Source organism: Dipodomys spectabilis, unplaced genomic scaffold (genome assembly GCF_019054845.1).
Source record: "Dipodomys spectabilis isolate Male_0828 unplaced genomic scaffold, ASM1905484v1 ptg000034l, whole genome shotgun sequence".
NCBI classification, from domain to species: Eukaryota; Metazoa; Chordata; class Mammalia; order Rodentia; family Heteromyidae; genus Dipodomys; species Dipodomys spectabilis.
Window position 1 is genome coordinate 3794454 of NW_024870711.1, and position 14817 is coordinate 3809270.

The following is a 14817-nucleotide window of genomic DNA, read 5'->3' on the forward strand; positions in this document are numbered from 1 at the left end:
ACTGATCCTACTTCCCAGCCCATTCTTTACTTCTTAAACTTGTGGAGAAATATGTCCATGTCCACAATGATAAATTATGGTCCAAACTTTTATCTTAGGTTTCTAAATTTATTTTGGACACTTAATTTTGAGGTTTCTATTAAAATTTTGCTTGTAATAGACAGAGGTAGCTCAGGAATTTGGATCTCATTTTTCACTCATTATGATAGTTTGCTTGAATGAATATATGTCCAGGATAACTTTGGTCTTATCATTTGGCTCAGGTTTGGACCCAGTGAACTAATTCATTTGGACTTATTCAACGCATGTTTGCTTTGCTATCAAATGTTCTATGAGTACCTGTGAGCTAGGCTCTCAGGGCTGTGATAGGAATTCTTCTAGAGAGCAAGTACCTTGTCTTACCCTTAACTCTTCAACAATTACTCTTCATAGGCAGGATATTTGTCATAGCATAGGTTGCTTTGGTCACCTGGACAGGGAATCTAGGATATTAAACAAAACCTTATTTCAGAACACCTGCCACGTCCGAAGGGATGAAGCTGGTCTCTGTGTGTTCAGCACAGCAATATAAGTTGGTCTAGTTTGTGAAAGGCTACATTCTCTCAAGCCTGGTGTTCTCTCTGACATCCTATCTACCCTTGACACCAGTGTTTTTTAGCTCATTGATTCTCATAACACAGAGATCCACCCAGGAAAAGGCATTTACTGAATACACCAAGGACCATCACCTTCTACATGAAGAAACATGGAGTGGCAGAAAGGCTTTTTTATGTTTGCTGTTGTATGATGGTGTGAATGCATACCTGAACCTTTGTTTCTTATTATTACATTATTATTAATATGACCAAGTATATAACTAGTGTTCATTCTCATTAACTTATTAGTTAACAGACTCTAAAGTTAGCCTAGAGTGGATATGGAGATTAACGATACAGTCTTTATTAAGGTGGGTGCCAGTGGCTTGTGCCTATAGCTACTCAGAAGTCTGAGATTTTAGAATTGAAGTATGAACCCAGTTTGGGTAGATAAACTTGTGTGACTCTTGTCTCCAATTATCCAGCAAAAAACAAGAAGTGTAGGTCAATTGGTACATGGCAGCCATAAATGAAAAATCTGTGCAAGGGCTTGATGACTTCAGTTCAACTTTGACAAAGAAAATAGAGACTATAAATTAAAGTTCTTGTTCTCTAAACAGTTTCAATGTAGTGAAGGAATGAGACCTTGGATTCCATTTTGATGGTTAGATTTGACGTTTGTTTTATTATTTGAGGAAAGAAGGAAAAAAAGGGAGGCTGAAACTTTCTCCTTACACACAACTAGGGTTTCATGGGATCCTGAAATTAGCCAGAACTAAGGTCCCCAAAGAGAGCGATAGCCTCACCTGGGGCCTTACTGACACCTAGTTCCTAGAGGGGATAGCAACTGGATGATTCTTCCAAACTTGCACAGTGCATCTGAAGTCTGACCCTGCTAGCAGCAGTCTGTTCCTTGCTCCTTTGTTTCTGTAAAGTCCTTGGGAAGTGAGAGGTCATTTGAGGATCAAGTTTTAAGCCTAGGACTGTGAGTTCAGTGAATTGGTTATCACCATTCGTGTATGTATGGGGAGGAGAAAAAGTGTATATATGTTTTCCAATTGCATAAAGGATGTATAGTTTGTGCTTATCTCTCTTCTTTGTACTTCTTTTTTTGCAGAAATCTAAAAACTTTATATTATAAAGGAGCTATTCAGACTATCTCTCACACTCTCTACCCCCATGCTGTACAAGTATTAGCATGAATTAAAGATTTCAGTACTTGTCCTGTTTGCTGTCTTGTGTACTTGTTCTGGAACAAATGAATTGTGTTTTATTTTCATAGCAATACAGAGCTTATGTGGCCTTCCCAGACTTTTTCCGGAACTCGACTGCTCTGTGGTGGAAGAGGGAAATGGAAGAGGTCTACACCAATCCACAGAGTCCAGAGAAGAGCTTGAAGTTTGATGGCATGTGGATTGTGAGTACAGGGTGCTTGTCTGTGTACACACGGTTAGCTGTTGTGTGAACCTCAACTTGCGTACGATCACTGACCTTAGTCAAGACACTAACATTCCTTTAAGAAAGATTTTGGACATTTCAGACTGTACTTTTCCCAAATCAGCCCAGAGACCCTTTATACTGTGCACTTGTATAAGGCATAAATTTCTGCTGTGAAATACCTAGGGTGATTACTACTAATTTATTAGAACGCTGCTTGCACTGCAGGGAATCTTTTTATATAACACTCTTGGGCAGTCAGTAGGTAGAGATGAATTGCTATTTTTAGCTAATTTTTTTCCTTCATGTGATGAAACCCTCTGGCCAGCATCACCTGGAACTGTGAGATGGTGAAATTATTTATCCACTATTGAGTTGACATAGTGTTATTGTCTTTATAACTACACCATGTATATGTGTATATGTGTGTGTATGTGACATTTGTAGGATATGAATGAACCTTCGAGCTTCGTGAACGGGGCAGTTGCTCCTGGCTGCAGGGATACAACTCTGAACCGCCCTCCCTACATGCCACGTAAGGACCCGGGGCCTCCTTAATCAGCCAAGACATGGCTAGACAAATTCTGCCCAACCCCAACCTGCAGAGGTTTAGCCTGATCACTGAGGGCCAGTCCTTATAGAACTCTGGTTTAGTGGGGGCCAGTAAATAGCACAGACAGGGCTTTCTTGCATGGGATGTGTTCAGTTTATTAGAGAATTTCTGCAATTGGGCCAAGAAGCTCTTTATTATATGTAGTAGTTGTCCAAAGGGGTTTCAATTCCAGAGGTGCAATGCATCATGGTCAATGTCACCCTTCTGTAGTTCTCCCCTAGTTCTGTCCATACCATCTCTGGCCTCAAGTTGCAGTGTTCAGCTTTTACATAATGTATGAGGAATACAATGGCTGTATTTTCTGTATCTCTAAATGATTTTCATAGCTAGATTTCTTAGTTTCTCAGTAATGTATCCACAGGAATGTCTTTTGCCATCAGTGGGTATGATGAAACTGATTTCCTTTGTCATAAGACCTAAGGACTATGTAGTTACCTTTGTGCTTGTATGTCTCCATTTCAGTTATTTTCCTTGACTTGTGTAAAATTTCATGAACTTTGCATTGTTTCCAAATCTTAACTTTCTAAAATGTAAGATATAGATAACCCTTTATAATCTGTGGAGATTTTTATAAGAATTATAAAGGATAGAGGCTCATGCTACCTGGGGTACCTCATGTGAGTTATCCAAGAGGTTGAGATCTGAGGATAGTTGTTCAAATCCAACCTGGGCAGGAAACTACGGGAGACTCTTATCTCCAATAAACTACTCGAAAAGCCAGAATTTGTGCTGTTGCACAAGTGGTAGAGCACTAGCCTTAAGCAAAAGAAGCTGAGTGACAGCGCCCAGGCCCAGAATTCAAGCCCCAGGACCTGCCTTTCCTTTCCTCCCCAAAGGCCTGGATCAGGGCCTGCTGTGTAGTAAATGCATGAAAAGTCTCTGTCGTTTCTGACATCTGTACTTTTTCCAGTCATGTTGATATGGAAAATACGTGCAGAACTAGCGCAACTCACCAAGTGCACTGTTCTGTGACTGGTGAGGCGGAGAGGCCATTCAGAAGTGAATTTAGTCTTAAGGTCCAGAGTCAAATGCCATAAAAACATTTTCGTGTTTGAAGATATCAGCTCTGTGTTTCCTCCCCGTGCCCCTTAGATTTGGCAGGCAGGGACAGAGGCCTGAGCAGCAAGACACTGTGCATGGAGAGCGAGCAGATCCTCCCAGACGGCTCGCGGGTGCGGCACTACGACGTCCACAGCCTGTATGGCTGGTCCCAGACCAGACCCACCTACGAGTGAGTTGTGTCTCCCTTCTCCAGCTGGGTCCTGAGGATAGAAACAGTGATGGATACAGCTTCCCTACTTAACCTTTCAAACCCCATTATAAGCGCCCACCAGAGATGATTGCCATCAATGTGGTAATTTTTGTTCTTTCAATAAATAATACGTTACTGTGGAATGAGATGCTTGTGTTAAAAAGGCATGCTTGCATCAGTGAAGTACTGACAGTCCTGATGGTGGATTGATGTATGCACAGTGATACACCAATTATTATTTAATATACATGGTGTTCCATGTAGATATTAGTTAGTGTCATTATATTCAATGTGTTACTCACCTTAGTGTGAACACAGGAATGTGATGGGCTAGACAATAATGTTTCACTTCAATAGCTAATTATCTCTATTTATTTCATATTATAGGCTAGGTATTTTTTCCAGCTCAGTAATACCAATTGCCCTAAAGAAAAGATTAGAAGGAAATTTGCTTCATTCTGTGACTGACTGGTGGAATGCCATGGAGTTCTCAAAGACAGGATCGGGGAGGGGGTGGCTCAAGCTTCCAGTAGGAGAGACAGAATCCTTGAGTCCTGCATAAGAAACTAATTTTAGGACCTGTCAGGACTGCTTTACTTAAGTTCATTACATGTAGAAAAGTATACACGTAACTGGTAGAGTATGGTTGTGAAAAGACATTTTTCTAACTACAATGAGTCAGAGGTAGGCTTTGGGATTATACTTATTGATTCAAGTCTTTGTTGCTGTAATTTTTATTGGAGCCTTAGTTATTGAGTTCTTATTTCCCTTTTACCCCAAGAGTCTTACTTGAGGATGCTGTTGTTAGATTCTTATCTGAAAATTCCTGTCTTTAGACTGTGGGTCTTCAAACAGGAAAAGAGATTCAAACTACAGAGTGCACACTGCTCTCATGAACTGCTGCTGTGCAGGAACTAGCTGGATGTTGATAGTAACAATGCAGTAGGCTTTCTCTGGGGTATGGCATCCTAATAGGTCTGGGAACAGTTTACTAGTAGGTTTCTGTCTTGAGGAAAAAGTGTAGAGATGTGGGGGTTCGATTTCTCTGAAGTCTCTGGGGTCAGAGCTTTATGTTCAGTAAAAAGGATAGAAAGGTTAACTCTAACTCTTGCATTCCTTTCCACTTTCTATTGTGGAATCCCTCCATCAGCCAGTCTCATTTTCTAGATTGCCATGGAAGATGGAGTGTTGTGTCAATACACAGGATGGCTTTGTCTTTTACACCATGGCAGTGGTTTATTGCATGATGCACTTTTCATGAAACACTGAAATGGCAGTCTTCTCTGAATATCTCCTTCAACCAGAGGGAAATACATGCTCTCCATTCAGACAGCAGCATTGCTTTGATCCAAGTTCCCAGGACAGGAGTGAGGAAAGAGGATGCAGGTGCTCTGAAGCCTGCTCCGGCCTCAGTTCTCCCCCTGCTTCCTCCAACCAGGGCCATGCAGGAGGTGACAGGGCAGAGAAGCATCGTCATCACCCGCTCCACATTCCCTTCTTCTGGACGCTGGGCAGGACACTGGCTGGGAGACAACACAGCTGCCTGGGACCAGCTGAAGAAATCTATCATTGGTGTGTGGCTTTGCTCCCAGGGCTCTGCCCCTCCCCCCCAGGGCAGGGGTTAGGAGCCTGGTGAGGGAGGAGGAGGAGGAGGCAGGTCAGGAGAGCCTGGCCTGACCCAGCTGTGCTTCTCCTTGCAGGCATGATGGAGTTCAGCCTCTTTGGCATATCCTACGTAAGTGACCTTGGCTCCTCTTGATGGACACGGAGATGGCACATCTCTGAGAACTGTGCAGGAGGCTCGTTGTGTTGTGTCTTGTTTCAGACGGGGGCAGACATCTGTGGGTTCTTTCAAGATGCGGAGTATGAGATGTGTGCTCGCTGGATGCAGCTGGGGGCCTTCTACCCCTTTTCCAGGAACCACAACACCATCGGGACCAGGGTAGGAATCTGCTCCCCACTTTCATGATTAGGGTCACCTGTACATTCCCTAGACTTCTAGCTACAATTTATGCCCTTGGAAAACTTGTTGGAACTTTTTTAAATCAGCCAAGCTTTCCTCAATGAACCATGTTTCTCAGTGGTATAGGAATGATGGTTTTTGTTTAGATCAACGTAGCCTGAGTGGGGGGGGGGAAGTTTTAGGGGAAATTTCACCAGCTTTGTGCAGAGATCTTTGATGACATTTCCTAGGTTATTGCAATGCTCTCAGAAGGAGTAACATCCATTTCTCCATTTATCTGTAGCTAATCTGCAGGTAAACTTGGTCAGTGATTCATACCAAAGTAATCTATCTGTGACAACCTTTTGTCCCTTATCAGACTCCTTGGCTAAGTTCATTTTATATTTGCTTTGGTCTTTTTAAATGAATTATATTTTTGTTATAAGTAATTGTACACAGGAATTACCATTCAACAGGCTGGTTTGCAAGTACAATCCAGCTTGATCAATATCATTCCCTTTATCCCTTTTATTATTCTTTCCCACTGCCCCAAATTATCCTCTCCTCAATTTTCCTCCTTTCATAGACTAGGCTTTGAATCTTATATCTGCACTTTCTCCAAGACCCGCAGAGTCAGTTCTGAAAAGAGTTTCCCCCATTCTTTAGAGACAAGACCCTGTGTCCTGGGATGCTGCCTTTGTGGATCTTTCGAGGAGTGTCATAGAGACCAGATACACCCTGCTGCCATATCTCTACACGTTGATGCACAAGGCCAACACGGAGGGCGTCACTGTGGTGCGGCCTCTCCTCCATGAGTGAGTGTCTAGAGGGAATCCTGCTGAGCACTGGGCAATGCCTGTCATTCTGTAAGGTGGTATTTGTTGCAATCCATTTCTCAAATGAGGAAATGTGGTTTCTTTTTAATCCTTCAGGCAGAAACCATACTACATTTGGCATTAGTAGACTGAGGAATGGTCATGGATGAGAGGCTGTTTGTTGAGTATACAAATGTTGAAACTAAAGGAAAGCATACTTTCTTTCATATTTGGTCTTACAAAGACATCCCTAATGTTTATGGCAGCTGGTTTTGTGGGCCCAGGCCAAGTGTGCTCAGGTGATGGAAGAGCGCATTCCAGGGGAGACGAGAGGGCTGGGGGCCCCTTGCACTGACAATGTGCCATGCTGAGGAACTGTGGTGTTTCCCAGAAGGAAACATATCTACAGCATTGCTGAAATTTGGGGTCTGACCTGTGAATAGTGGAGATTATCTCTTCCTTATTAAAGTCAGTAATGTGTAAGATAGCAACTGGGTTTCTGACTTGGTATATTCTTGAATTGTTCTCAGGGCCTTGGGCAGTGCTCTTCCGGGGCTCTGACTGTGACACTTCGTTTCCTTTTCCAGGTTTCTGTCTGACCGGGAGACCTGGGCTATTGACAGTCAGTTCCTGCTGGGCGCAGCCTTCCTGGTCAGCCCTGTCCTGGAGCCTGTGAGTGTGGAGGCCTGGGATGGGTGGAGGCTCCCAGCTGTGAGGCTGGGTGACAAGGGGAGGAGAGGCTGTCCTTTGTGTTGCGTGACCCTGAGACACAATTTCTTGTTGTGTCTCTTTTCTTTATCTCTCTTCTTTCTTTTGGAGCAGCAGAAATTATTCTGAGATGATTTTTTTAAGTTGGCATAATGGTTAGATTCACAGAAGGACTAATATGACCTTATATGTTCGAAACTGTTTCTAGATATTACAAATGGGAGGAACAGAGTCAGGTGGGGGCAATAGGATATGAATTATTTACACGGCAGTGTCACAGTTAACGACAAGCTGAAAGCTCCTGGGAGAACATCTGTCAAGGATGGTGTCATATGGGCTTTGGCCATCCCTCCTTTCCTTCTGTGATAGGGCTAGCAAGCGGGAAAAAAGCCATTTCTTTTCTTTGTCTGTGATCAGTTAGTCTTCTGATTAACGTATCTGAATACTTGGAATACTTCCTGAAAATTTTCCTTTAATTCAGACTCAACTTGTCCTTTTAGAGAGAGGATGAGTAATTCTGAAAGGAAATGGTGATTTCCCCCCACCCCTACACCCTGTAATCCAAAGGGCTTTATTAAACCATCTTGTGTTGGGCAGCTGATTGCATGTTTGACATGGGGGAAGGGAAGGAGGCTTCCCCAACCTTCCTGATCTCAGGAGACCTGCGGCCCTGGGTCCACCTCCTTCACTGCTCTGGAGGCCCTTCTGTATGCAGATTGCTTGATCTGTCCTTGGCAACATCGCCCTAGCCCAGCTTATATTTGTGTTTCATTTCAGAATGCCAGAAATGTGACAGCTTATTTCCCTAATGCCCACTGGTATGATTTCTACACGGTAAGCTTTGGTAAATTTTATAAATCCTGGAGAAATAGTCTATTATAAGGTCTGGATCTCAAATCCGAAATGCTCTCATTACGTTTTGGACAAATCCTTTCCATAGAGTATCTTAATTTTTCTCATCTTAATAAAGAAATGCCTTCAAGTGAAATCTAAAGAATCTTACCATGTGCCTGACTTCTAAGTGAGTATGTGTGTGTGTGTGTGTGTATTTATTTTCTCCATGTGTTGTCAGTATGTAAAAATGTTAACACAGATAATCCAGATCTTAGTAAGTTGTGGTAGAAACTAGAATGTTTTGTACAGTATTGCAGTTGGACTCTGTTCTGTCATTACTCATATCAGTGGCTTAGGTGGTGCTTTCCTATTGAGCCATTTTGCAGTTGTACATTATACTGGTCTTTAGAGATGGAGTGTCACAGACTTATTTTGTGTAGACTTCCATTGAACAGTGATCTTTGCCACACAGCATCCTGAATAGCTAGGATTAGAGGCATGAGCCAAGGGCCTGACAAAACCATCAAAAATTATAAGTGCTTGACTGTCCTAAGTGGTTAAATATGGAGGCCTGTCATTGACTAAAATATAAACCATTGTAGCATTGCTGCCCAAAGACTTTCTATGTTAAGATGTTCTATGTTGAAGAGCATAAGGCAGCATATAAAGCTTGGATTCACACACCTGAACATAGCATGAGCATTTGAAATGAGAAATCCGCATGAGCTCTCCGTTGTGTGCTTGAAGCAGTGGGAGCCCTGAAGACACTCTGGGGGAACAGGGTCCTAGGAATCCACTCAGGATGGTCTCTCGAGGAACAGGTGGAACAGTTTTCAGAAATAACCCAAAGGACTATATAAGCAGAGCCCTATACTGCCTTTGGAGGAGACAAGATCAGCAAATAGGAAATACAGCAGGAAGACAAGGATGACAGACTGTGCTCATGACGCTCATCTAAGCTGATTTGCAGTGCGTTGGGAGAGACGAAGGAAGAACATTTGCTTCTGTTCTCTGCTGTGGGTGTCCTCCCCACAGCCCTCCTTCTCATTGTGGGTCTCCTTAGGGAGGCATGCTAAGGTTTCACAGCTAGCCTCAAGGCTCCTAGGCCAGAGAAAGTTTCTTCAGTGTCCCTCCCAGGTATTTCACAGGACACTTACAAGCCAAATGCTGTTTTGCACCCAGAGGCCTAAAAATGCAAGGTTGTAGTCCCAGGTGTGTGCTGGACATGAGGGACAGGCAGCAAGGTCAGAGAGCAGCTGAGATGTCAGGTACCTGCGCTGCTCAGGTTAGGTCTGTCACCTCTCACTCACCATCCCTTCCTCCTCCGGCACACAGGGTGCACAAATCAATGCAAGCAGAGAGTGGAAGGTCCTGCCAGCACCTCTGGACCACATCAATCTTCATGTGCGTGGGGGCCACATCCTGCCCTGGCAGGAGCCTGCACTGAACACCCACCTCAGGTGAGTGGAGTTACCGCGCTCTACTTTGCATGCTGGTTGCTCACTTATTTTCAGGGAGAGACCTCAATTCAATCGACTCTGCTCTCAAGGCCCAAAGCCATATTATTGAACACAGGATCATTTGTTTGTTTTGTTTTAGTCTTCTTTCATCTTTGTATCTGAACAATTGCCATGTATTTTAGATGTGAATTTAATGATTGATCTAAGAAGTGTCATTTGAATCAAAATTCAACAGACAGGCGCTCATGATCAGGGTGCTTCAGAAGTCTATCTGAATCATAGTTGTTCCCAAAACATACAATCAAACCATTGTTTATGCTATATGGTGGTTTTCATCTTGCATTGATAATCCTCTTATAAAAGATGAGAAATGACTGACCTAGGCCTATATAATAATTAGCAATTACTGAGATCAAATGAATGCTTGTTCTGTGTCTGAATTTTGCCAGTAATGGCCATTTTATCTGGAGACTTTTTTCTTTCATAACAACAAAAAACATTTGCTTCAGAATCTGTAATGTCTCCATGTCAAAGATGAGCAAATAAAGGCTCTGCAAGGCTTAGTGACTTACTGTTCTATGGCTATAGGAAGATGAACATATCTAGGTTCCATGTCTGACTGATACCATTCCTTATAATGTAGACCCTCAGTTACTTGACTTCAGAGCGTCTGATGAAAAGTGAGGAACTAAAGATCTTTGCAAATAGAACTCTATTGTATGCATGAAGTCTTTCCTCTCTCCAGTCATCTGCTGCTGATGACTTAGGCAGCGTCTGTAGCTGGATATGTGAATAGTACTGGCCTACCCGCGGCTGTGCTGCTGCCTCTATAGTCAGCTGACCTGTGCTTTCAGGTGTGCACCCAGACCAGGCATGGCTCAATCCAGTTGGATTTCATTCATTTTGATTTTTGTTCATTTTATTTTTTGTAAAGGAGTGAACCCTGGTGCATTTTCAGTGATCCAAGTTACACTCCAATTCCCTCTAAAAAAGTCTCCACTCTTCATGTAGCGGGAATGCTGCCGTTTCTTTGTTCTGGTTATTTAAATTATATTCATTCATTTTCTCGATACTTCAATTTCTCTTCTTAATTTTGTAAATATTTCAGTTATAGTTGTTAGACGCTATGCTTGCAAATGTCACCTGTGATCCTTTGGGAAACATAAATCTGTAGTGACATTTTTGTGTGACTTTCCTTCATCTTATCTTATTATCTGGAATAATCAATGAAATTTTGTTTCCAATATGATGTTAAGGACTTAAATGTGGGTCTTCTTCCTTTAGTGATGACCTGTTTGAGTCGTGTCTTATACTTTCTATTCCCAATTATAATGTCAGTTATTAGGATGTGCTGTCTTCCCATCAAAACCAAATAGGCAATCACATAAAGGAAATTACTATGATATAGATTTGTATAAATGTGTTGCAGTCTAAGTGAATTTGTTCCTGGGATCAGTTGCTACTTCTGTGGTCGTCATCCCTAAAAGAAGCTGGCTGGGCCATTATTGCTTAGGATTTCCATATGCTCTCGTAGTCCATGTCCTAGATCAGTGGTAGGAATCTGTGACCCACAGAGTCATATGGAACATCATGGGACAGGCACATTTGCCCTTTATCTGTTTCTCATCAGGGGCTCATGGCCATTTATCTATATTAATAATTTTGTATCATCTGATAGTGATTTCATAAATATTTAAATGACTTTTGACATTTAAACATGTGTATGTTTGTAGCCATAGCTTTTACTGTAACTACTGTGGTGATTCTTTCTTTGGGGGGGGGTGTTAATATTTTGATATTGATTTTTACTGTCGTGATTTGATGCTCATGTTCTTGCTGCCTGTGTGGATGCTCATTGTCACATATTAGATTGTTTTCTGTCCTGTGACATTATTCAGTAAGAGACACTGGTCTTTGTCCCTAAAGTAAAGCGGTACCATCTGCTGGTGCTATCTTTTCCCAAATGAAATTTGAAGGAAACCTAAGGCAGTGTTTTTTGCTGCCATCTTTGTGTCTCTCACGTGAATCTTGTCTCCTGCAGCCGCCAGAACCCTCTTGGTCTTATCATTGCCCTGGATGAGAACAATGAAGCCAGAGGTGAACTTTTCTGGGATGATGGGCAGTCAAAGGGTGAGTGTTGTTATGGGCACCTTGCCTATTTCAAACCTGCATCTTTGGCCCTTCCTTCCTGCTGGCTAATCAGCCATTAGAGAAATCTCTGCAGATGCAGTGGTCAATTCTTGATGGAAGAGTTTGGTCTCTAGTTGTAGTGTTGAAGAAGTAATAGATGAACTTAGAATTCTGCGCCAACTGGGATCTCTCATAGGCACTCCATTCACTGTCCCGTAAATATCTTCCCCAGGAAAGCTAGGAGCAAATGGGCAGCATATGATGGCATCGGAAGCATCCCCATTTCAGTGAGCAGTGAGGATGCACATTCCTCCTGGTGTGCATCTGGCCATGGCTCTGCCCATGTTCTTGCCCTGTCACAGTAACAGTTCCTGTGGCTCTACCTTGGTTGGCAGTCGAATCCCACAGGACATAGTCTTGAAAGTATTTCAAGTACATACTGATGGGAGAAGGGAAATGGTAGATTCTCCTTGGTATTCTTTCTATAATGATACTTATTTCAAGATGGGAATTTCTTAAAAGCTTATTATTTTATTTTAAAATTTTTAATTGACATAAATTGAAGATAGTCAAGGGGAACAACCTATACACATACATTGTATTATGATTTCTCATCATCAAAGTAGTTAACATATACACTTATTAACATCTCTCTATGTCTCCCAACCCCTTTTGCCCCAGGCCACTATTGTTCTATCCTCTTAACTATGTAAGTTGAATTATTTTAGGTTGTGTTATAAACGAGATCATAAGGTACATATTTCAATGTCTCTCTTATTTCCCTTGTAGAACATGTTCGAGTTTTATCGATGTGTAAATAATCTAAGGGTTTTCCAACTCAGGTGCATGCCCGGTGTGTGTGTGTGTGTGTGTGTGTGTGTGTGTGTGTGTGTGTGTGTGTGTGTGTGTGTGTGTGTGTGTGTGCACTTGTACTAGGTCTTCAACTCAGGTATGGGAGCTGTCCTTTGCCTTTCTTTGAAAATGTTATTGTAAAGGTGATGTATGGAGGGGTCACAGTTACAGAAGTCAGTACTGAGTACATTTCTTTTTTAACTGTACATAAGTCAGTATTGAGTACATTTCTTTTTTAACCACCCCGTACCTCATTTTCTTTCAATGTTTTTCCTCTCCACCTTCCTTCCCTCAAGTTGTCCAGTTCATTTCCAACATAGTGTCTAGTGAGTATCATTCCTGAATTGGTTCTCCCTTTTCCCCACCTTTTCTGTGCTTCCTGTTTGCCTCCAAATCAGGTAAATTGATATATAAGACAAAGGCACAGAAATAAAAACAGAAACAATAGGAAATAAACCAAAGCAAAATGAAAAGAAAGAACTGACAATGGTCCAATTTTAAATACCTCTTGTTTCTACTTCTTGGAGTTCATTTCCACAATCATCATTTTATAAGGTCATATGCACAGAGCAATTGACCCTCTGCTAACAATATCCTCCTTTGTTCTCTTTATGTGACTACTGTTCAATTAATCCTATCCATGTGTAATTATTTGTCTTTTGCTATCCATTTGGTTTACTTGTAGATTTATGAGCTCATTCTAATTATTACAAATTAGGGCAACCATGCAGCCTATATTTCTTTGGATCTGGCTTTCTCAGCTTAGTATAACTTTTTCCAAGTCTTTCAGGTTCTTTATCAATGGGGTAATGTCATTCTTTCTGATGTAAACATAGATTTCTAGTGTTTATACATACCATATTTTCCTGATCCATTCAACAACTGAGGAGCTTCTGGGTTAGTGCTCTGCCACTTGAGCCACAGCTCCACTTTTGGCTTTTTCTGGTTAATTGGAGCTAAGAGTCTTATGCACTTTCCTGTTTCAATTGGCTGTGAAGTTCAATATTCAGATCGCAGCCTCCTGAGTAGCTAGGATTACAGGAGTGAGACATTTGTGCCTGGCTAGGATTTCTACCTTTATTATGGACAAAATATTCCATCGAGTACTTGTGCGGCACATTCCTTATCCATTGATACTTCGGATTCTCTATCTTTATATTCTTATAAGAAATACTACAGATGTTGGAGTAAGGGCTGATAACAAACCTCCTAGAAGAATATGTAGAGCAACAGTTCTTTGACGTTGGCCCTGCTTGTAATTTTTTATCTTGGATTTGACACAAAAAGTAGTTAACAATGGGGCTTGGAAGGTGGCTCAGTGGTAGAGTGTTTGCCTTGCATGCATGAGGCCCTTGGTTCAATTCCTCAGCACCACATTAAGCAAAAAAGCCAGAAGTGGTACTGTGGCCCAAGTTTTAGAGTGCTAGCCTTGAACTGAAGAGCTGAAGGACAATGCCCAGGTCCAGAGTTTAGGCCCTAGGACTGACCAAAAACCAACAAATAAAAACAAACGAATTAACAAATGTAAAAATTCATAAACTAGCACTTGTCAAATTAGAAATTTTCTGCACATCATAATATATTCAGTGAAGTATTGTGTTAACCATAGCATGGGATAAAATATGTATAAATTACATACCTAATAGGAGACTTATTAAAAATTTATAAAGAGCTTTTGCAACTCTATATTGTGTGACTATATAATCTGGTTTAAAATTAGGCAAAAGGTGTAAATATGCTTTTTCCAAAGACAAAATAAAACTTTCTATTGGGTATATGAAAATGTCTGGGACACCACAAATCAGCAGAATTATGCAAATTTAAAAAATTACAATAGCATGTCACATCACATCCATTAGGATGGTTGGTATCGACAGGCAGGAGGCAGCAAAGGAGGGAGAGGGTCTGGAGTGAAGGGAACTACATTCAGATGCTGTGGTAGGTGGTAAATTGGCACAGCCACTGTAGAAAACGGTGCAGAACTTTCCTGAAATACTGAAATAATCTGTGTGTATCCAATGCAACAACACACCCTATAAATCTCCAATCTCCTGATCTTTGGAGCATTTTTCAAATAACAGCACATGTTAGTGCCAACTGGCAGATGAGGGAACAAAGAAGTGGATGTAGAAAGATCCAATCGAATAATTCTCAATCATTTAAAAGGAAGGATATTCTGCTACTTGTAACATCAAGTAG

General features: G+C 41.6%; 1 protein-coding gene across 1 annotated transcript in view; it reads left to right on the top strand.

Moving 5' to 3' along the window:
• Nucleotides 1–14817, top strand: part of LOC122105758 — a 175663-nt gene that overhangs the window by 104934 nt on the left and 55912 nt on the right. The window contains exons 81-91 of the mRNA XM_042677043.1: nt 1858–1992; nt 2460–2547; nt 3718–3856; nt 5316–5449; nt 5578–5612; nt 5703–5819; nt 6486–6634; nt 7222–7306; nt 8120–8176; nt 9512–9636; nt 11678–11766. Coding sequence (XP_042532977.1) covers nt 1858–1992; nt 2460–2547; nt 3718–3856; nt 5316–5449; nt 5578–5612; nt 5703–5819; nt 6486–6634; nt 7222–7306; nt 8120–8176; nt 9512–9636; nt 11678–11766 — 1153 coding nt within the window. The remainder of the gene's footprint in view (nt 1–1857; nt 1993–2459; nt 2548–3717; nt 3857–5315; nt 5450–5577; nt 5613–5702; nt 5820–6485; nt 6635–7221; nt 7307–8119; nt 8177–9511; nt 9637–11677; nt 11767–14817) is intronic.